The sequence below is a fragment of the Struthio camelus genome, chromosome 22 (assembly GCF_040807025.1).
Source record: "Struthio camelus isolate bStrCam1 chromosome 22, bStrCam1.hap1, whole genome shotgun sequence".
NCBI lineage: Eukaryota > Metazoa > Chordata > Aves > Struthioniformes > Struthionidae > Struthio > Struthio camelus.
Window position 1 is genome coordinate 1577271 of NC_090963.1, and position 21135 is coordinate 1598405.

Consider the following 21135-nt stretch of genomic DNA (forward strand, 5'->3'; position numbering starts at 1 on the left):
TGTTTTGTTTCTGTCTGACCACAGTTGCTTGTTGTGATTTTGGGTTGTTTCCTTCATGCTGCCAGGTGCAGGGAGGGTGTATGCTCCTGAACAGCCATGGCAGGAACTATGGTACGCATTGGTGACCAGCTCATCCTGGAAGAAGATTACGATGAGACATACATTCCCAGTGAGCAAGGTAACTGATGCATGTCCTAGTTGCTGCAAGAAGGGTTTCAAGCATGCTGAAAAAGTCTCAAGTATGTTAAGAAAACAGGAGTTTCATGTACTGGATTTCATGTCCTGGGGAGCTGAAAAATTAGCTTTCTGGCTGCAAGGATGTATGTCATTTTGCGGTCTCTGTCTCCCTGCTTTGGCAACATGGTAGGATGTGTTCACTGACACACAGGACCTTATTGACGGCTTTGAGCAGCTTCATTCCAGGATTGGGCTTTCCCAGCGTGTCCCTTGCTTAGCTGAGGAGTTGGCATGACCTTGTAGAGCCTGGTGTAGACCATCTCCACAGACTCCACAATACCTGTTCCTTTGTCTTCCTAGAAATCCAGGATTTTGCAAGGGAGATCGGGATTGACCCTGAGAAGGAGCCGGAACTGATGTGGCTGGCCAGGGAAGGCATCGTGGCTCCGCTACCACCTGAGTGGAAGCCCTGGTGAGAGAGCTTCAGCAGCTGTTTGGTTAGCTTACTGGCCTCTCCTGGCCTTCCCCTTCTGTCCCTGTTTAAGTCGGGGAGCATGGCGCTGGCTGGCGAGGGGGGAAAGTGTCACGGCAGATGTACTTCCTGGGGACGGGGGAGCACAGTTCTTGGCCTGTTTCTAGAGCCTTTCGGGCCACTTGAATGAAGCTATATGTCTGCAGAGCAAAGACCCACCGTCACTGTGTGCAGAGCTAACGTGCAGCTTTTTCATCTTTTCATGCTGCTTTTGCCACGCAGCCAGGATATCACTGGTGACATTTACTACTTCAACTTTGCTAATGGCCAGTCCACGTGGGACCACCCCTGCGATGACCACTATCGAGAGCTCGTCATCCAGGAGCGAGAGAAGCTCTCGGTACAAGGCAGATTGAAAAAGAAAGAGAAGAAGAAGAAGAAAGAGAAGAAAGACAAGAAAGAGAAGCAGTCGCTGAAGCAGGCTTCAGTGAGTATGCTCTGCCGCTTGCAGCCCCTCTGGGGAGGGAGCAGGAGGGGCCAGGCTGAGGGTGAATGAATGGCTGCGAATTAGAGGGTGATGGGGCTGGAGCAGCAATCCCTGACAAGGGATCCTGGCCAGGAGGGTTGCGAATCTGATGAAAATCCAAGGGAAATGGAGTCGCAAGCCCAGGAGGTTGGGAAATTTTAGGCAGAGAGGCCTGGAGCAGGGATGCCACAGCCCTGTGATGCTATTGCAGAGAGGGATATGGGCCAAAGGCTCCTGATGCTGTTCTTAGCAGATGTTGAGGGTTCTTAAGGGAATCTAAAAAAAAAAATAGCTAAATCTCTTAATAGTGCTAAGGTAGAGGAGAGCATGCACCAGGAAACCACGTGCCAGGAAAGCAGACCCTGCCCCTTTTTCCTCAGCCACTGAACTTGCATGCAGAAATTCCCACTGCCTCCTGAATCTGGCTTCTCTTCCACACTTCTGGAATACTGTTGAGACCCCAGGCCACCTCCCGAGAGGGGCTGTCCTGTGTGGGAACGTGGGAAGCTGGGTACCTCCATTCCTCAGCTGGCCTTATCCCGTGCTCCATGATGCCATCAGACCTGGAAGTATGGACTGAGAGCTGCTTTGCCGTGCTGGGACTCCTCTGGTATCAAGTGCATCTGCTGCCACGTCAAGTCATGGTTACTGCTGGCTTGTGCTGGAATGTGGGTTTTCTGCTCGAAGCCCCCTAGGATGCATATGTTCTCCATGTCAGATATTGAGCCCAAGCTTGTTGCTTCTTTATGGCATACTGTCTTTTGGGGATGGAGTAATTACTATGCTGACATCATGTGTGCGGAGAGGGGGTTGCTGGAAAACATTGGACTGCCGGAAACATTTCTTCCTTTGAAGAGGACAACAGGCAGTGTTTACGTGGTGTGCAGGCACATGGTACTGTGATATGCAGGCACTGAATACAGGCTTAGATGCTTGAGGTTAGTCTGCTTTCCTGTTGGTAGCCTCAAGAGTAACCAAATTCCACTTATATCCTGAATGATGGCAACTTGTTCCTACCTTCCTTTAGCCAGTAATGAGCCAAGTGGCAGCAGATAAAGATGGTGCCCTGTATTGCCCCTCAAGGCACAGACAACTTAGTCTCAGACCTTCAGTTTGAGCATTTTCTTTTGCAGATATATATATACACGTATGTATGTATATATGGATAATTTCAAGTGCTCCAAAATGTATATATCTATCTCTATATAAATCTTATATTAAAAACATATGTGTCTGTACTTTAGATAAGGGTATACATAGTTACATGTGATACATCTTAGTTATTTGCTAATATTTATCTACTTAGGAAATGCAACCAGAGCCAGGGATTCTTCCTTCAATATCCTTTTGTCAAATACCCTCTGCCACTGTATCCTCTAGGCGGGAGAGTCCTGAGTTAGAACCGGATAGCCAGAGTAGCAATGAAGGCCTCCTTAACGTAGGCAAAGGGAAGACTGCTGGGAGACCATCGGATGTAAGTGATTCAAGCAGACAATTTGCAGGCGTGTGGCCAAATAAACTGAATCCCCTTCTTGTATCAAAGTTCAGCAGACCTTGCCGGATCTTAACTGATGTGGAGAAAGTTTTAGAAAAAGGTCCATCTTTTAGCAACTTTGATGTAGACATCCATCAAGACCAAGGTATGCCCTTGGAAATGCAAGACGGGTTTTGTCTTGATTCCTCTGACTCGGAGTCTGACGATTTGGAAGTTAGGCCAACAGGGCAGCCTTTCTGTGTGCCGAAGAAAGCCCGTTCACAAGACCTGGAGAATGTTAAAACTCTTCTAGAGGTCCCTGAAGACAAAATTCTACTGTTTGGGGAAGAAAAGCTGAAAGGCAAGTGGAAGATGAAAGAAACGATAGGTGAGAGTGTCCGTAGGCCTAATGATGACTTGTTAGCCCGAGAGAAATCTACGGGACCTGGCGGGGATGAGGGAAGAAGTCCAGGCTTATTGAGAGACTATGAGAAAGACCCCAGCCCAGAATCTGCATGTGTTAATATTATGATGGATTTTTGTGGAAAATATACTGCCCGGAAGTGTAATGGTGCTGAAGTACCGAAGGAAGTGAAGAAGGGAGATGGAAGGACAGATCAAGCTCCTGGAGCGTGGGGAGAGGAATTCACAGAGGACTCAAAGGTTCCCCCCATGTGTCTCTATCAGAGGTTTGACTGCCAGGGAAGCAGCAGTCCCCATCCGCACATGGAAGCGGAGCTGACCCAAACCAGAAAAACTGCTGAGAATTACAGCAAAGTGGAGGTTAGTGAAGGAGCAGGTAGGGATGAGGTATCTCTGGCCCTTGATTACCAGGAATGATGGCTGATTTGCTCTTGCCCTTGACATCATGCGCTTGAGACGTGCTTTTTCTCCAATCAGTGGTGTGGCGAGTGTTTACCCCACTCTGCATGTGCAATACTCTACTCCCAGCAGCTGCCTGTGGCAGGATCCTCCCCTTCCCTGGGAAGGACGTTCCAGGTTGTTGTGTCTTTGTCCGTAAGTGATTGCCTCAGTTTAATAAGAGCTTAGCAAATCACTTGTTCTGAAGAAAAATAAACTAAAAGGTCGCTGTGTGTAATGTTAATGAATTGCCTTGCTCCCCTATTTCTGGTACCCAGCTGCAACTCCACTGAATTGCTAGCTCAGGTTTCTATTTACCAGCGTGTGGTAGCTCTCAGCTAGCTGGTAATAACTATGACTATAAATATCAGATAAACTGCAGATTATCCTGAAAGTTTTAATTAGCCGGTGGAAGTGAGTTTGTCTTTGCTGAAGGACAACTCACATTCGCTGCTGCGTACATATAGTTAATGGCCATCTGTAGAAAATAATTTGTTAAGCCTAGAATGTGTAATTTACCCTGTAACCGTTGATTTGGCAATGACTTGGTGGAAGACAGATCAGTGCACGTTCATCTCCCTCCCCCAACCCTCAGTGTGCTAGTGAATTAACTGTGTTTTCAGTCTGTAATTTTGTATAAACACAGAGTACAGGAACTGTGATTTTTGAATGCACGTATGCTCTGCTGAAGCAACAACACTTGGGTGTACTGGCATACCATAGACAGAAGAATTCTAGCATCTCTTTGCTCCTGGTTTAATACGTGCAATATATCACAAGGCAAGACTGCTCAGATGGGAAATTCCACCAAGTAAAACAAAAATGGTCATGTTTCTTGGTGAAGATAACTTGCAGTGTCAGTCATCCCTGCATTGTTCACAGGTGAGGGTGTTGCATGGCTCACAGAATTCTTGCTGTGCTTTAAAAGGGCGAAATGTATTCAGGAGCCTCCTGAATACGGCAGAGCTGCCTTCTGCTTCCAACAACTTTACCTCTTGGTGTAAGGTAAGGAAGCAGCCTGGATTTCTGTCTAAAAGAGGTGGTAATTGCAGCTTGTAGAGGGTAGGGTCGTCTTGCCACCTGAGTGGTTTGTATACCACGTGTTTCACACGGTACAGAATAGCAAGGTGAACCTAGAGGTGAAGCTGCCTCATTTGCCTAGGAGGGTGTGATGCTGACTGAGAGCCTGTCCTAGAGCATGCCACGTGTGTACGTGAGTTAGTGTGGCTGTTGTTATCCTTCTCACTTCAGTTTTGGAATAATGCCCGTTTATTTTCTGAATCGCTCTCCTTGCTACGGTAAAGTAAATCACCATATTCAGATGGATCTTTGGAGGGACAAAATGCATGAGCAAATCAGCCTGCTATTCCGTAGGCATCTGATGTGCTGGTAGTTGCTTGGTGCTGAGTGTCCCTTGCAGCTTTTCGGTGGTGGGGGTAGAGTCAGCATTTGCAGACCATCTTTGGAGAGGAAGGCGCTTGCTTTCTTTCTGGAATACCGAATGTGAACGAAGCACCCGTGCTTTCCTCTCAGTGGGTCCCCTTCTGCACACTCTAGTCTTCAGGCACCCTGCTGGCACCCGTCCAGGCTCCCTTGGGGAATCTCGCACCGTTGCGTGGCCTTGTGGACTCTTCTGCTCGTGTCCTTCGTGGCTCGTTGAACTCTGACGTGGGAAGCTCTGTGGACTCCAGTCTCCTGCTCAAAGGAGGAACTCAGGTAAAACTCCTTGGCAATGTACCTGCAAAGATGGACTTTGCAACTGGTCGCAGGGTTGGTGGTATTTAGAAGTTTAACAGACAGTATTTGTGGTCTATCCTCAGTGCTGAAATACTTTTGTCTGTGGAAAAAATCCCTTCCCTGCTTGCTCTCGCGCGCGCTCGCTCGCTCTCTCTCGCTATGTTTCTCCTCTTCTGCTATTTCTAGGGAGCCCAGTGCTAGATTTGTGTTGACCTTTCTTCTGTTATATTTAGCAGCTTTAAGGAAAGCATTGTTTCAATTGCTTAGCTCATTTTAGTTGAACTTCAGTTTCTGTCCAAGTGCATGCAGCATTACATACAGTACAGATAACGTAATCTGAATGAATGAACATTATTCTGTAATGAGTAATATTTTCACTCACTATTATCTAACAAGATAGAAAAGTAAAAGAACAAATATTTGGGTAAATGTAAGTTTGACAGTCGTGCTGAACACAAATATGTGGAACGTATCCTTTGGGTCAACGTAACAACAGTGTTTTATAGGAACATTGACCCTTTAAAGGAAAATAAAAAACCTGAGGCAAATCAACACTTTCTTTGACGGTTTCTTTCTAGCTGACTTAAGTTCTAATTGTCATTGGTGATTTCAATCGTTTTATGGTAATCAGTTCACTCTGTGGAACTGGCTGTGTGTCCCTTTTTACCTCCAACAAAGTGATCTGAAGAGAACACATCCGCTGAAGTTGGTCTTGGCTGAATCAGTGTTTTGAGACGCAGGAAGATGCAGATGCGTTTCTGTAGCAGATGTGTTTCCCCCTTTGGTATAAGGGAAAGTGCAACCTTGTAAAGAACATGCCATCTCCTATCCTGACATGGCTCTGCAAAATAAGGATAGCAGTATAACCCTGAGCAGGTTCTCATAATTCAGCAGCTTGCCTGCCGCCGACTGGTTTGCAAGTCCAGTGACTTGGAGTGGTGTTGCTGTTGTGTGCTTCAGTCAGTTCGTATCTCCCCTTTCACTTCAGCTCTCCTCTGGCTTCCTCTTCTCTTTTGGACTTCACAGCCTGCAGAGACCTGTAAGCCCTCCAGCCAGACCAAGAAGTTGCTGGGACTGGTCTGTGAAGAGAAGAGTTCCTTAAACACCACGACTCAAGATAAAAGGAGAAGTGAAGAGGAAGAAAGTGAGAATGAGGTGGGTTGTGTGCCTTGGCACTTAATATGTTTTTCTAAGCACAGTGCATAAAAGCCCTGGGGAATGTTCAACTGTAATCCTACCCCCAGGGGTAGCTGACTGACTATGGTTAATCAATTTGAGAGCTTTGGGCTTTAACTTGCACTGCATTTCTTGTATGTATTGTTTGATCTCCAAAAAGTATCTAATCCTGTTTTTTTCCCCCTTACTCCCCATAAACCAACGTATGCCATGATATATTTCCAGAATGAACTGATCGTAGGCTTCTTGCTTTGGTGTATTGCTATGATTCTGCTCCCTCGTGAACCCCCGAGTTCCTTCTGTGTGGCCTGAAAGGGGATTGCAGGGATCAGAACTCACTTGTATCTTTTTCCTCTTTTGAATACCTTTAGAGTCTCCGTGGAACTGCAAGACTGTTCAAAAACCTGCACATGGATATCAGTGCCCTGGGAGGCAGCTTTGAATCTGAGGTAAGACAGAGGGTGCTGTGAAACAGCCATGTGGAAGAAATGCCTGAGTAGAAGAGGAGCTATGGCACTGCACAGCCAGCATGTGGGCTGCAGGAGTGAGCGCGCAGGAGAGGTGCCAGATGAACTAGTTGCATGTGTAAATCATGAGAAGTAACAACGTGGAGGAAGGGCTGATGGAGGGGAAGGCACAAAAGCAGGGCTAGGAGGAGTGTGAGGGTGGAGTGTATGAGAAGCCAGGTACAATCTGTAGCGGGACAACAGCATGGGTATCAGCAGGCAGGTTTGTAGTGGGAAGAGAATGATTGCGCTGGGGTCTGGGCAGCCAGCATCTTTGCACGCGATGGAGTTTCATTTTATTCTGAATGAAGAAAGAGAAAGTTAAAGCCATGTAGGTATGACAGGTAAGCTGGAAACCTTCCAGGCTATGGCAGAAAGAAAGAGCTCGGATCCAAGAGCTGCCAGCAGGCCTGCTGTGGGGAGGGAGGGTTGCTGAGGAAGAGGCAGGGTTTGTTTTCTCATTGCTTTTTCCCATGAGTGTAGAAAGTTGCAGTGGTGGTGTTTGAAGAGAGGAGGGAGAATTTATTCTGGAAATGCCATCACCGCATTGTCACTCCGTTCCGCAAAAATCTCTTAGAAACTTTGGTGTGGACTGCGTGTGGCTGCTTCTTGTGTGTTGACTTAAAATCTATTTCCTTTCCTCTTGCACTACTGATAAATTCTATTCCTTGGGCATTGAGCGTCAGCGATGAGTTCAGCGCTGGCATGGCCCTGTGCAGACGTTTTGCTGTCCCTGCGGGTGTGCGCTCTTTGCCTGCACTTTCTAAGCGGTGATCAGGCTTAAGATGACAAGGGGACAATGGGAAGTGCGTTGCAAGCAGCACTAGCGATTTGGCCCGACTGCACTGACATTAATCCTTTCTCATCGCTTTGAAAATTTTGTTCCAGCATCTGAAAGGCAAATTAATTTCTTTTAAAATGTTTTACAGTATTTCCATTTCACAGCATAGAAAAATTAAGCTGTAAAGTACTTTTGCTGGAGAACCCATTCACAGTGCTAGGTCTAGACTGCAAAGGCTGTGTTAAAGTGGATGTGAAAAAGAAAGACCCAATTCTCTCATCATCTCCAAACAACAAGAAGGCTGCCGGAGTCCAATTCATCACTGAAATGTTAATGTGTCCCAGGAACAAAGAGCTCTCTTGGCATTTCAGTGACACGGCAGGGCTTCAGGAATATATTATAAAATGGCAATTGCCGCCCAACAGCCAGGCCGTGTCTTGAAAAGTAGCAACTCAGATGGGTGGTATCTCGTCCTGATAAGTTATTAGTGCCACACTGGCAAACATAATTCACGTGTAGTTCCATAAGGTGGCAGTAGAAAAGCATTCCTATGGGTGAGCTCTCAGCTTGCATGCCAAGCCATTCTCCAGCTTCCTTACAAAACGGAGAGGAGGAAAGGATTCATTAAACAGGCCCTACAGAAGGGCAGTCTGAGAAGTAATGGGGTGGTGTGATGAAAAAGCTGGTGAAAGGTAGTCTGTGGGTCAGAGTTGAATATCCACGTGTGAAGGACATAAGTGAGGATTTAGCGACCTACTGAGATGCAAGGAGGAGAGTGGAAGCTGCATGAAGATTGCACAGGCCATCTTCGTGGCCTGGGATGGGGGAGAGGAAGGAGAGCAGGAAAGAAATGCTACCCCCTTCAGCAGGCTTTTCTGCAGCAAGGGGTAACGTGATTGGGAAAAAGGTACTGGAAAATAAAACCCAGGGCAGCTGCTAGAGAACTTGAGGTGTGGGGTTTGTCCCTAATAGCTAGAGTGTCCTCTTAAAAAGAGTGCCTCTTGTGGGGAGCTTGGTTTGCTTGGCTGTTTGTGGGATTAGCTATTGTCTGAACCCAGTTTTCTTGCCTCTTGAATTTCTGTGATGGAATAATTGCTGCAGACAGGCAAGACTGTGCTTTAATATATGAAAGAACTTTGGGGTACTACTGAAAGGGGCAAGAGTTTGGAAAAGGCCTGGAAGCATCTCTCAGAGGATGCCTGGAGAGAGGATCACACGTGACAGCAGAAGTGATCCCCAGACTGTACTGCTTGCAGTTTGGGAAGCTTTAGTACTCTGCCTTCTGTACAGGTCAATCTCTGGGTAAACATTTGGAGTCAAGGGGTCCTTTATGTGGTGGGAAATTAAAATGCAAGGCTTCTTTACCAGATGGAAATGTGTGAAAAGGAGCTGTCTCTGTAAGTAAACATTGCACAATACAGCATACGTGTTATTGCAGAAATGTATGTGCAGGAAGCAGTGTTGCTGGTTCCAAGGAAATTAAGACATCCATAAAATATCAGTGCAGGCATGACTAGCTGAAGGGGAAGAATAGCTGATGTGTTCGTAGCCTTGCTCTCTGTCATGCTGAGCTGGAGGAGCACGGTGAATGGCTGTAGTGAGCTGGTACTCATAGGAAGTGGAGCAAGTCCTGTCTGGCAAAACAGCAAACTCACTGAGCTGGCCAGCAGTTTGACTTTTTAAAAAGCAGCAGCAGTAAGGCATGCAGAGCATAGTTTGACGTTTGGGAATCTGGGCCTGTGAGCTCCCGAGTAGAGCTCGGAAAGCTGTTCAGCTGGAGAGGTTTCTGCTATGAGGGTGCTTCCAGCAGGTGATAAGCAGGGCAGAGACCTGTCACAGGGAGACGACCCTACACCGTCCCCCTGCTTGTGTAGAGCCACATCAGATCCCTCCTGCGGAGGGTCCTGGATGGAAAGCAGGTGGTGTGTCAGGGCGCTAGGCTCCGGCAGCTGGGAGGCGCAGCAGAGCGAGGTCAGTGTGGCGTGAGCTCGACCGGGGTGGTGGTGGAGGATTTTGGGGAGCAGAAGCAAGGTCACAAGGCCCCGTACACGCAGCCTCTCAGAGAGCGCCTCTCAACTCTGAGCGTAGCAGGCAAGAGGGCTGAGCAAACCCTCAGGCGCTCTCTTAGCACTCCTGCCGACCCTTTGCTTGATCCAGTGTGTCAAAATTGATTCCCATGATTTATTTTAGGAGAGAAGGAGGACTGTCAAGTGTTTAGTTCAGTTAATCAGCTACTTTTCTTCTCAACTATAATTTATATTTCAATAACATCAGCAAAGAGAAAGATGTAAAATGTGAAATGCCTTTTTTGGTAATATTAGCTTGTATTACTGTATGGTAGGAGTGAGGAGAGAAGCAATTGAAATGCAAGCTCAGAAAGGCAGCTTGTGAGTTTTGGCTAGCAGGTGTGTCACCCCACTCATTAGGAGAGCAGCAAAGCCATGGAGGAAAACCGTGGCAGCCGGTTAGCTGATGTCACTGAAGCTGATCTCCAGCACCAAAGGAGCCCCGCAAAGGAAGCTGGAAGTCCGAGAGAGGTGATGAGCGGCTCTCTGACATCGTGGGCCTGCTTGCATGATGTCGTTGAAGCTTCGCATGCAGTAGGAAGTAGGCTGCTTCTAGTGTTGTGGCGTGCGTCCGGTTGTTGTTTCATTTGTTTCTTTTGCTGGTTAAAATATTACATTCGTGGGAAGAGGTATCAATGTAAGAAATGAGCAAATGCTTCCCAGATGAGGTCTGCCAAACCTAACCTGCTCTCTGTACTTCTGTGCCTGAGAACAGCCTGAATTCAGGAGCCTATGGGGAAGTGCGCTCAGCTTTCAAAGGAATTCTGTATGCAAAATGAATTTTTTCCCTCCCCCCCCCCCCAAAGGTTTTTCCTTTTAAAGGTAGTGAGTTTTTTTTCCTTTTTTCCTTTTTCCTTTCCGTTAGAAGACTAAATTTTTGTTGTTGTAACCTCTTGCGTTACCTCTCTAACCTCTTTAAATCTAAAGAGCTGACATAGTCGTGCTGTTTCCTGAGATGAGTAGGATTCAGTTCTAGTGGTTGCTGTTCATACTGATTGTTCATCTCTGGATGAGACTTCCTAAAACCTCATGCAATTGGTATCGATGTGTTTCTCTCCAGATCTATGCGGATCACTGGGTCCTTCAGTCTGGAAGTAATGTGTTTGATAGGCAGGAATTTCATACCATTTAGTGTCACTCAGCTGCAGGTAAAATGTGTTATAGCTTGTGAAAGGAACAACTAAAGTCAATTATAACCTGAATGACTTGTGTCCTGGCTCTGAAATCCATAGAAAAAAATGTCTGTCTTTGCAAGAGGAAAGCCTAGCTTCTCCGCCTGCGTGTCTGATTTGCACAGTTCCCTCTTCCAGAGAGTTGGGTTCATGACCATTAAGGTATAACATTAACAAAAATTTTGTCCGTTTCTGTTCTTAAAATAGGATGCTACCAGCTAAAGAAATTATTCTGGGTTATTCTGGTAAGTAAGATGAATTTGCATAGACAGAAATCTTGTTGTGTGCACAGTATACATGGATACAGCAGTATATTCTGGTGAGTGTTGTGTGACCAGATAACTGCTTGCTTTTTTGTAAGTCTAAGGATCCTGGTTGGTCTCATTTGGCACATCTGTTCTTTGGCATTGTCAGATGTCCTAGGGGAACGGTCCTAAGGAAAGCTCCAAGACAAGTCTGTCTAAAAGGGAACGCAACTGGTGACTAGCCTTTCCAATACGCTAACCCCCAGATAAACAGCAGCGTAATGAGGGCTGATGCACTGGCTTAATACTAAAGAAATGACACCTGCATGCAAATTCTTCTGGGTTCTGGGATAAAGATGTTGCCAAGACCTTTGAAGAGCCTGATGTGACTGGCCACTGGTTCAGTGGTGGTGTGTTTGTGTGCCTCTGCTAACCAGGCACTGAACTGGAAATGGGCCGTAAGCTTTCATTTATTGCTCAGCAAATTGCAGGTGAGACTCTGAACTGCAGATTTTCTGAAAAGTACCCAGTGATTTGATTTCTCTGTCCTCCTCTCTAGTTTGATCGATGACTCTCACAGCCCTGAGAAGGTCTCTCAGACAAATGACGTGCTAGAAGAGATTGTTTCAGTTTGCAGCACTCCATGTTTAAAAGTGACAGCGTTCCAGTTGCACTTTGATAAAAATACATTGTTAAAATATGCAGTCTGTGTATGGTACATGCTGTACGCAGGATGCAGCTTATGTTTGACAAGACACCACAGCATTAATAAAACAGCGAGAAAGTAGGAAGTGCTAGCAGTTTTGTTTGCATACTGATGAAGGAACCTTTCCCTGCTTCCTCCTGCCTGTCGCGCTTTGCATTGTGAGTTTTGTGGGCCTCCCCACTGCTGGGAGAGGCAGTTGAATCTTTGGGTGATGAAGCTTTTATTCAGGATTGTTTTTTCCCAAGGCCAGTTGCGTCTGTCATTTGGCCATGGATCCTTTTCTCTTAGTCTAGTATGTTAAACTAGTCCTGGTCTAGTTCTGAGCTCAAAGAGTGGTGGTTTGAATCAGTGCCTGCCCTTGAGCTTGTCCCAGTGGGAAGTGGGATGGTTGCGTCCTGTCTACCCTTCCTTGGCGATCGTTTCAGGCAGAAGTTAAATATCCAGGAACAGCCTTTTGCAAACTTCATCTCTTACTGAGCATACTGAATGCTCAAGCCTAGCTGAGCCTACTGCAGGGCACGTAAGGTGCTCCCAGTGGCCGACGCTTCCTGCAGCATCCAGTATCGGCTCTGGTTCCCTAGGACCCCGTAAATACCAAAGCAACCGAGTGAAAACAAGCCTCAGCCCCAGGAAATGAATGTGTTTGTCTTAATGAAGTTCCTGATCTTAGAAAGGGATTGTATGAAAATCAATCAAACTGGTCTTGCTAAAGTCACCCAAAGCTTTGTGATTTTGCTTCTTGCTGTAGGAGAACGTATGCGATTTTTGACCCCAGCATCTTCCCAGAGAAGCAGTAAAGAATGTTGTAGCTATAATTGTGTTTGACTTGCTGCCTAGAAGGAGTCTTTAAAATCGAGACCCGCTGAAGAAGGGCAAGAGTCTTCCTTGGATTCTGACGAAGCGTGCCCACCGACTCCAGTTAAAGTCCTTCCTGGAGATGCTGACAGTAGCCTGTCTGGCCAGAACAAAGAGGAGTCTGATGGGAAACTTGCTGGGAATGAACTACTGGGCAAGAAAGATGCTGAGGTGGAAGGCGAAGTCTCTGCAGTTGATGAGTTGCCACAGTCTCTGGGGGAAAGGAGAGCAGCTGGAACTGATGTGCCCAGCAGTCCCGGGCAACCTCGAGCTGCATCTCCAGATGCTGGAGCTGCTGAGGCAGATCAGCTGGCAAGCCTGGCTGTCACCGTCGACACTGTGTCTGTTGATGAGAAGATTGTAAATGAAATGAGGGAAGAAGCAGCTGATCTAAAAACAGACAGCATGCTGGATGCTGGCAAAGTAAGAGCCCTGCCTGCATGGGTTGGGTTTGGTGTGGAAGCTGCTGTGGCAGTTCCTGTTGCTTTGTAAGGCCCTGATTCAGGAAAGCACTTTGAACGCTTGCTCATTTTCTGTTAGCTCAGCGTAAGTGCTTTCCTAGTCAGCAGTGTGTTCCTCAGTGGGGTACAAGCGCTTCAAATTTCCCAGATTGGCATCTTTAGTCCTGAGCTAGGAAATCACTCTTTTATGTGTGTAACAAAGTGCTGTCTAAAGCAACTGACAGGCAAAAACCCTGAACTGTGACGCACGTTTCAAGTCTTAGAGGAGGAATAAGTCTCAGCTTTCAGTGCTGCCATCTGTACTAAGCAAGCCGGTTTTATAGTGAAGTTCACACCAAGCCCAGCTGTCCGTACTGCTTTGTTTCTCTCCTTCTGTTGTTTCTCTCAGCTTATGCAGAGATGGGGCAAAAGTGTAAAGTGAGCTGCCAGGTGTGATATTTACAGCTCTGAGGAAGGATGCTGATAGGGAAGTGTGAGGTCAGAGCAGGGAAGGACTGTACCTGGACGCTGGCTCCAGAGCTGTGGGTTGAGCCTGCTGAGTGTAATACCTTCCAGTCCGTGCACTGCTTTTCTACAGCTCTCTGAGGGGGAAACCGGAAAATGGCAGACTGCAGAAGGGGTGAAGTGAGGTGCTTGGTTGTGCAGTCTCTGGCAAGGGAAGAACCACAAAGCACCACAAGGTGCAGGTGGGTTAACGGCCTGGCCCCTGGATCTGGGGTGCCAAATAGAGGAACGCTCTCCGGCTTTGTTTCGTGTCTTCCAGGAGTGTTAGAAAATGAGACCTGGTAAATCTCTTTCCGATCTAGCTTCCTTCCTGCCAATTTTGATAACTTGTCTAGTCCCATACGTTTGCAATGTCTTTAAGAAATGATACACTATAAAACTAAGTCTGGAAAACATGTCCTGTCCTGAGGAGCTTGAAATTACAGGCCCTGCTTTCACAAACGTTTATCTGCATGCTTTCTTTATGCATCTGCAGAGTTCTGCTGAAGTCAGCAGGGCTACATGGGTGTTAGCACATTAAGCAGCTACATATGTTTCACAGCGACTGGGAGCATGGGAGTCCTCTCTGCAGATAGGCATTGCCAGGTGTTGTGCTTTCAAATTCATTGAAAAATCATGATACTGTTCTGTGTGGCTTAACACATTTGCTAGGTGGGCTGGGGACTTTTCTCAGAGCTGTGAAAGGCCTTGCAGGAGAAGCAGAGGGTAGCGGGGCAAGTGCTTTTAAGCAAGGATATTTGAAGAGCACCTTTTTGCCCTCTTCAGCCCCATCTCCTACCCCTGCCCTTCCCTTCCGCAGTCCTTTCGGTCTGTGAAGTGATGTTTTGTGGTTGTCTTGTGGGTCATACCCTTAGAATTGTCTTTCCTCTGATGATCAGTCGCCTTGGATGTTTGCTGTTTTCCTTCCCAATGGTATATAGAGACCAGATTTGTTTTCCGAGAATCAGTGGTCATCTTTTTTTGTTGGAAATGCCTAAATGAAACAGCAGGAATAACCCATCTACACTCTGTAATACATATCTTCTCTCAGCTTTCAAAGGCATCTGAGACCAGTGACTATGGGGAGGACTTGCTGGTTTCTAACCACTCAGATCGTGAGCTGATTCAGCCTATGGTGAGTCATTAAAAGTCCCTTGTCCCTTGGGTGTGGGCTTAGCATTCCCCTGCGAACAGGCAGGCAGTTAATGTTTCGCCCAACTCTTGCAGTCTTACTACCCTGACCCCCTGACTGCTAAGCAGGGACCTTCACCTGTGGCACAGACCGCCAATGTCATCCCGTGCTTAGCTGCCTTTGCCGTTCAGGAAGGTTCTTGAACGACTGAAGCAGTGCTGTGCTTAGCGAATTACTGAGGAAGCACAGGCTTCGTTAGAAGTAGCAGCTTGACCAAGGACCGACTGCATTTAGGGAGGAGTTTTGGGAGAACCATCTCTCACTCCGTACCTCTCCTCTAACTGCAAGGCTCTGCTGTCTAGGGAGAAGCCAGACCCAGGCTGGGGATTCAGTAGTCCTCACAGATCTGCTGTGTGAGGCCCTGGCACACACAGGTTGTGGTGAGGAGGCTTATGGTGTGTTCATGCAGTCGAGGGTGGGACAGGTGTGACGAGAGGCAGGAGAGGAGGTTAGAGAAAAGGGCAGATACCATCTGTGAGTGAGTTAATATCTCTGGAAAAGTAGGTCATTTATAGCGGGGACTGCACTCAGATAATTGCAAAAAGGAAATAACAAGCAATGTAAGAACTGTGCTTTAAGGGACCAAGCGGCTTTTTCTAAGGGGAGTCTGTATGGCTGGGAGTCCTGGCTCCTGAAAGTCCCAGAGGGAGAACGTGCAGGAGGGTAGCCCTGAGATGGGGGGAGCGAAATGCCCGTCAGCATCTTTTCATCTCTACAGGAAACTGCCACTGCCATCTGCCAGTGGGAGCGGAGGCAGCACGGCCAGAAAATGGCTGAGAATATCATTATTTATCAGTGTTAGTGCAAGCCTGCATGTTGGCAAGTGGCTGCTGCGTCAAACAGTACCTTTGGTAGTGCTTGCTTATGGGCATGCGTGCACACACGCTCACGCACACGCTCCTCCCTGCATGTGCAGTCAAGTGCATGAGCCCATGGAGACTCTGCCGTTGGGAGAATTATCTCGGAGAGTGAATAGCTTGTGGGCAACTTGCAGGATCTGACTTTTTGGAAAAGTCCCTCAGAAAATCTGCAGCAGTATCATAAATAAGAACAGTAGAGGCTGGGGGGGGCGGGGGGGGGGATCTGCTGCAAGCTTTGGGCGTGCCACGTGTCATCTCTGCATGCTGTGGTCTGTGGCATGGAGGCCTGCATCAGAAAGAGCTCGCTGCCCTATAGCAATTCCATGATGTCCTCCTTGTGCGGCATTGCGGTCTTGTGGCATCACAGGGCAAGGTTCCTCTGGGATCGTCAGTGCAAAAGACCTGCGCAGCACGCTCCCTGTGGCCAAACCAGTCCCTACTGGTTTAGTGAGTGCTACGTGCATCACGCCATCTCTTGTTGTCCGGGCAGGTGGCTCTGCAAAAAACTCTGTTGTTTGCCTGTACCCCTAGACCTTGGGAAATAGGAAACTCAACCTCCTGCTGATAGCCACTAACAATCCTCTGACTCTGTCTGCTGTACAGGTATGGTCTATGCTTGGATGCAGGTTTGAGTCTTGATATAGCCATCTTTTGTGTCTTATAAACCTTTCTAATTGCTCAAATATCTAATGCTGGAAGGATTTGCTGTTGGTGGGATGGTGAAGGTGGACTCCACGCTGTGTTACGATTTTATTCTAACCTCGGAGGATCTTGAGCAAAACCCATACCTGTTCCTCAGAACCTGATCCTTTTCTTTCTTTTTTAGGATCTGGGTTTCCACAGTCGACTTCCTGAGCAAGTATTGGATGTGGGTATTCTTTCTCCTGTTTTGGACAGCCCCATGTGCAAGGTGAGTGCTATTTGTGTGATGAGGGACCAATCTTTGAATAGGCAGGGTAAATTGCTGTCATGTGATGCACTATTCACAAGACGATGCTATTGGCGTGGAGGCTTGGCAGAGGGGAAGAGAAGTGAAGCGTGAAGTGCCCTGCCTGTGACAAGGCAGGGATTAGAGCAACAGTTCTAAGATGCTGCTTTATCTGCAGACCTGCCCCACGAAGGGGAGCTGCCCCAAGAACGTGACCCTGGAGTAGAGGTGGTTTGTGAGGGGTGTGTGAATGAGTACACAAGTGTGTGCGCTTTCCCTGCCTCCAGTTCGAGCATAGGTAAATAGCTTCCCTGTGAAATGGTGGGAAGCGGAGTTTATTTTCCTTTTTTCTCTTGTGAATATGTTTGTCCTTTTATTTCCCCTAAGCAGATGGAGAGGATTTGTGTAACAGAAAATGATAGCAGAGATGGGGAGAAAAGGAGGTTAACGCCCTCTGACAAGTTTTAGTATAAGGAAGCTTTATTTTTTCTTAAGTTGTTTTTGGTTGTCTTGCCTGCTTTCTGGTAAGGGAAGGATGGGATCCTTTCTGTGAGTCCATGTGGCACGCGAAGGAGTGTGCGCATGTCTCTGCTTGCCACGTCACGCCAGCCCAGGATGTAGCTGTGATAGGGCGATTCTGAGTGCAGGTGATTATTGTGCATCTTGAGGTTCTATCCTTGTTTTCTCAGCTTGTTACAGAATCAGCTTGCTCAGCCCCACGTTCCTATTCAGCTTTGAGCTACCAGTCTCCCATACTGTATCAGCTCATCAGCGCGTTGGCTGGAAGAGCGTGCTGCAGTGTGCGGCAGAGGGTCAGGGCTCCAGCTGGGGTTTACTCAGCCTTGATCTGATTGTAAGTGAGTTGATCAGCTGCACTGGAGGAGATCTTGAGTGACAAACTCACCACCTGTCCAGCAGAGAGGAGCAATCCAGTTTGTTAGGTTGTGTTTGGAGAATACACCTGTCCTCTTGTGCCTAATAATGAGCATAATCAGATGTGAAGGGAAAACAAAACATATGCCTGCTGTGTTCTCCCCCTCTCCCTTTTGCTATGGCGCAGTCGTCATGCATACAAATGTCTTGCTGGAGCAGACACATTTTGAGTTTATTACAGCCTTGTCTTGAGGAGAGAGAGGTGGATTTGAAATGGTGCCCCCTGCAGAACTGCAGCTGCTCTTTTGTGTTGATAGAGGCTATTTTGAAATGATTCGGGATTGTTGGAATGTTTTTACTTCCACAAATGAGCTTGCTTTGCTTTGAACACATTGGCAAAATACTCTGCTTTTAAAAAAAGACTGCCTCTGTGGCAGCAACTGGAGCGTGGCATTGGAGTTTTTGGTTAGTGTGCTTTGCCAGGAGCTGTGGTAGGCTGCAGAGGCAGCATGGGCTGCTGCCTGCCGGGAGGCCTGACTTCTCTCCTGGCAATGGACCCCTTACTTAGCAGGCGTCTAAAGTGCTGGCATCCTGCTCTGTGCATTGCCGCACACCGAGGAGGATGGTGTGAGGAGCTGGAAGCAGGCTCAGAGTCTAAGCTGATGCGTGCTGGAGTGCGTGGAAACCCTCCTGTTGAGGTCCCTTGGGGACTGTGCTGTGCGCAGAGAGGAGACAGCCTATTATCTGTCATCCTGCTTTGCTGTGCCCCCAAGACTGCCTTTGTATCTTGAGCATGTGAGATTTCTCCTGTGGGACCTGGCCTGGCATTTAAATAGGACAGAAAACCAAGCTGCTAACAGTACTTGGTGTTTCCTCTGGGGCTGCTGGTGGTCCTGAGGCAACGAGAGGGACAAGACTCTCCAGTAACTGCGCGGTTAGGGCTTAAAATCCAGCTCTTGCTCCTTGCAGGTAGGTGCTGTCTTCACCTTCTCAAATACTTCTCAAGATTCCTGCAGCGGGTGATTCTTGGGGAGGGAGTGCCCTCCTGGGAAGGCACGTTGGGCAGCAGTGTGACAGTGGCCTCAAGTGTGGGCTCAGCAGCGTTACTCTGTCACTGGTTATCTTTTTTCCCTCATTCTCCGTTTGTCTGGCTCCTTTCCTTTCAAAGGCAGCAGCGGCAGAGCCCGGGTTGAGCCAGAAGACGTTTGCTGAGCTCCTTGGTTCTCAGGAATTGAAGTTATTTAGGCTGGGGCAGGAGGGAGGCTGGGAGGGAGCGCTGCCTGGCAGAGCTCTGGCCAGGCCGATATGATGAAAGGTGACAGCACTTGCAGGGAGTCCTTCTGCTGTTTGCTTCACTGTTCGTTTGCATAAATTACTGCTTCAATTCTGTGTTCGTTTTGGCCCTGCCCCTCAGTACACTCTCACATGGCAAAGGCTGAGCTCACCTCCTGTTCCTGTGGTCCCCAAGAATTTATGAATGAGCTACTCCTCTGGGGACCCAGCGCCCAGAAACCTCAGCAGGAAGGCTGGGCCATTAATGCTTTCCCATGTAGGACTGGTGGCTTGAAGGGAGAATTTCCTCCTCTCTCCAGGTGAACTATGCAATGCATGTTTGTGTGTGCCTACTGCAGGGAGTACTGATGCTCTTGCTGACCACTCTTTTTACTCGGGTGGGATCGGCTGGTCCTCACCTCCTAGCCTCAATTTCCTGGGCCTGGCATGGTGTGCATTTCACCATCGCTCAGTGCAGTTGCAAGCTGCTTTTCTGCAGATTACAGCTAGATCCTCCCTGACTTGGGGTTGTGCTCTTGTGCCTGCTAGTTTCCTTTCTTCTCACAAAAATCTCCCTTAGCAGAGGCACCTGGTAGATGGCAGGTGGGAGAATGCTATTCGCATTTCAAATATTTAGTATTTCATAAATAAGCCAACTGAAATCACTCGGACTGGATTACCCAGGGGGACTGGCTTCCTTAGCAGCACCCAGACTGATTTGTTCTGGAGAGAGTAGTCAGAAACCCTCATGTAGCTGTGACTGCACGTAATATAATGCCCGTGGTGATCTGCTCAGAAACAAGTGCAAAGCAGAACTGAGTCCTGTTGTGATTCTGGTCATAGTTGATATGTCAATTGCCTTAAGGCCATGGCACGTTATTTCACTTTCATGTGTGTGATGCTCCTTTTTTTAGGAGATTGTTGTCCTACGTTTTTCAGAGAGTTTAGTGCTACTTGGATATGTAGGATGACCTTCAGGAAAAAGGCTTGTGTCCAAAATGCTGAGCACTGGCAGAGAGTCTGTCTGCTGTATTGAAAAAAACAACCCCCAAACCAAAATCTAACTCAGCCTGGAGAGCTGAGCTCCCAGGTGTCTCTGTTATGCTGCTGGAACTATTTCTCCAAGGTATCCCTCCAGACTTTTGTGTCCTGTGGTTAGCTGTGGGAGAGGAGGCTGGCGCATGCAGTCGGGCGCTCTGCGATACCCTGTGGATGCAGTTTGGTCCTTGGGATCAGTGCTGATGTGCAGGATGAGAGCGGCGACTGCTCTTCAGCAGGACCGCTGTAAGCTCCCGAGAGGCTTTGATGGCAAAGGAGCCAGGAAACTCCACACTCTTTGCTTTTACCTGCAGGCACAGGAGCTGGGAGAAGAGGAAAAAGACCAAAGCAAAGCCAGTATAGAGGAAGAGCAAAGCAAAAGAACAAAAGCTACTGAGAGGTATGGTACAAACAGTCAGGACAATCACGGAGGCATGGACAAGTCTAACTTCGGACAACTTTCCTGTCTAGTCTGCCCCTGCTGTGCTCTGATCGCTCCACCCCATGCAGAAGTCCCTTATAGAACACCCTGAGGTCCTGCAGCTTCTCACAAGGTCTTTTCCCTCCCATCTCTCACTTTTCTCCTCCCCACCTCCTTGGTACTGTCTCAGCAGGTTTCAACTGTTTCAGCTTCTCACTGGGGAGGCAGAAAAAACGCCTGCCTGCCTTTTCCTGACGTTCTCCCTCAGATGTGAAGTCGGCTTTTCCGTTTCCCTTACAGCTAGCTATCTGAGTTTTCTCTAAGGCTGCAAAAGTTCACCTTCTTGCCAAGATGGTCTGGACTTGTTCACGTTGTGTGTTGTGCCTTATGGCATTTAACTACGGAAGACTAGCCACTAGCCATCGCCTGATGACACACCTTTCAGGTGCAAGACAGCCCTCGAGCTCAGTTGGCAGCAGTCCTGCTGGACTGCCAGCTCTTCGCTGGGAAGAGCCTGTAGCCAAAGGCTCCCAGGGGCAACCTGGCTCACAGTTCCTGATGGCAGGAGAGTCCAGCTCCAGTGTGAACGGTTCTGTTCCATTTCCTTCCATAAAGGTGGCCTAGAGCAGGTTGCTGTTTGGGCAAGCATCGTTGTTAAGCTATTTTATATCCTGGTATGTGGACAACTTACTCTAGAGTACAACAACTATCACGTCAAGAGCAAGGCAGGCTCTTAGTTACTGAGAGGATTAGACTGTTAAGGGGAACTGTTTTCCTCCTGTTTGTGGAGACTTGTTTAAAATGATAAAAACACTGTGCTGATCAGTGAGCCTCATGCTCTCTCGAGCCCTCC

The 21135-nt window shown here is 47.8% G+C and overlaps 1 protein-coding gene across 10 annotated transcripts in view; it reads left to right on the forward strand.

The window, feature by feature from the left end:
- CEP164 (centrosomal protein 164) overlaps positions 1–21135 on the forward strand; it is a 44169-nt gene that overhangs the window by 2867 nt on the left and 20167 nt on the right. For 2 of the 10 annotated variants that reach the window (XM_068916438.1, XM_068916440.1), the window contains exons 2-11: positions 66–178; positions 538–649; positions 932–1136; positions 2482–3432; positions 5068–5226; positions 6274–6402; positions 6795–6872; positions 14750–14833; positions 16577–16660; positions 20176–20261. In XM_068916438.1, the coding sequence (XP_068772539.1) occupies positions 97–178; positions 538–649; positions 932–1136; positions 2482–3432; positions 5068–5226; positions 6274–6402; positions 6795–6872; positions 14750–14833; positions 16577–16660; positions 20176–20261 (1970 nt within the window). In that variant the 5' untranslated portion in view covers positions 66–96. Of the gene's footprint in view, positions 1–65; positions 179–537; positions 650–931; positions 1137–2481; positions 3433–5067; positions 5227–6273; positions 6403–6794; positions 6873–10136; positions 10248–12736; positions 13178–14749; positions 14834–16576; positions 16661–20175; positions 20262–21135 lie in introns of all 10 variants that reach the window. The other 8 variants (XM_068916443.1, XM_068916446.1, XM_068916436.1 and 5 more) reach the window with 7 other exon arrangements.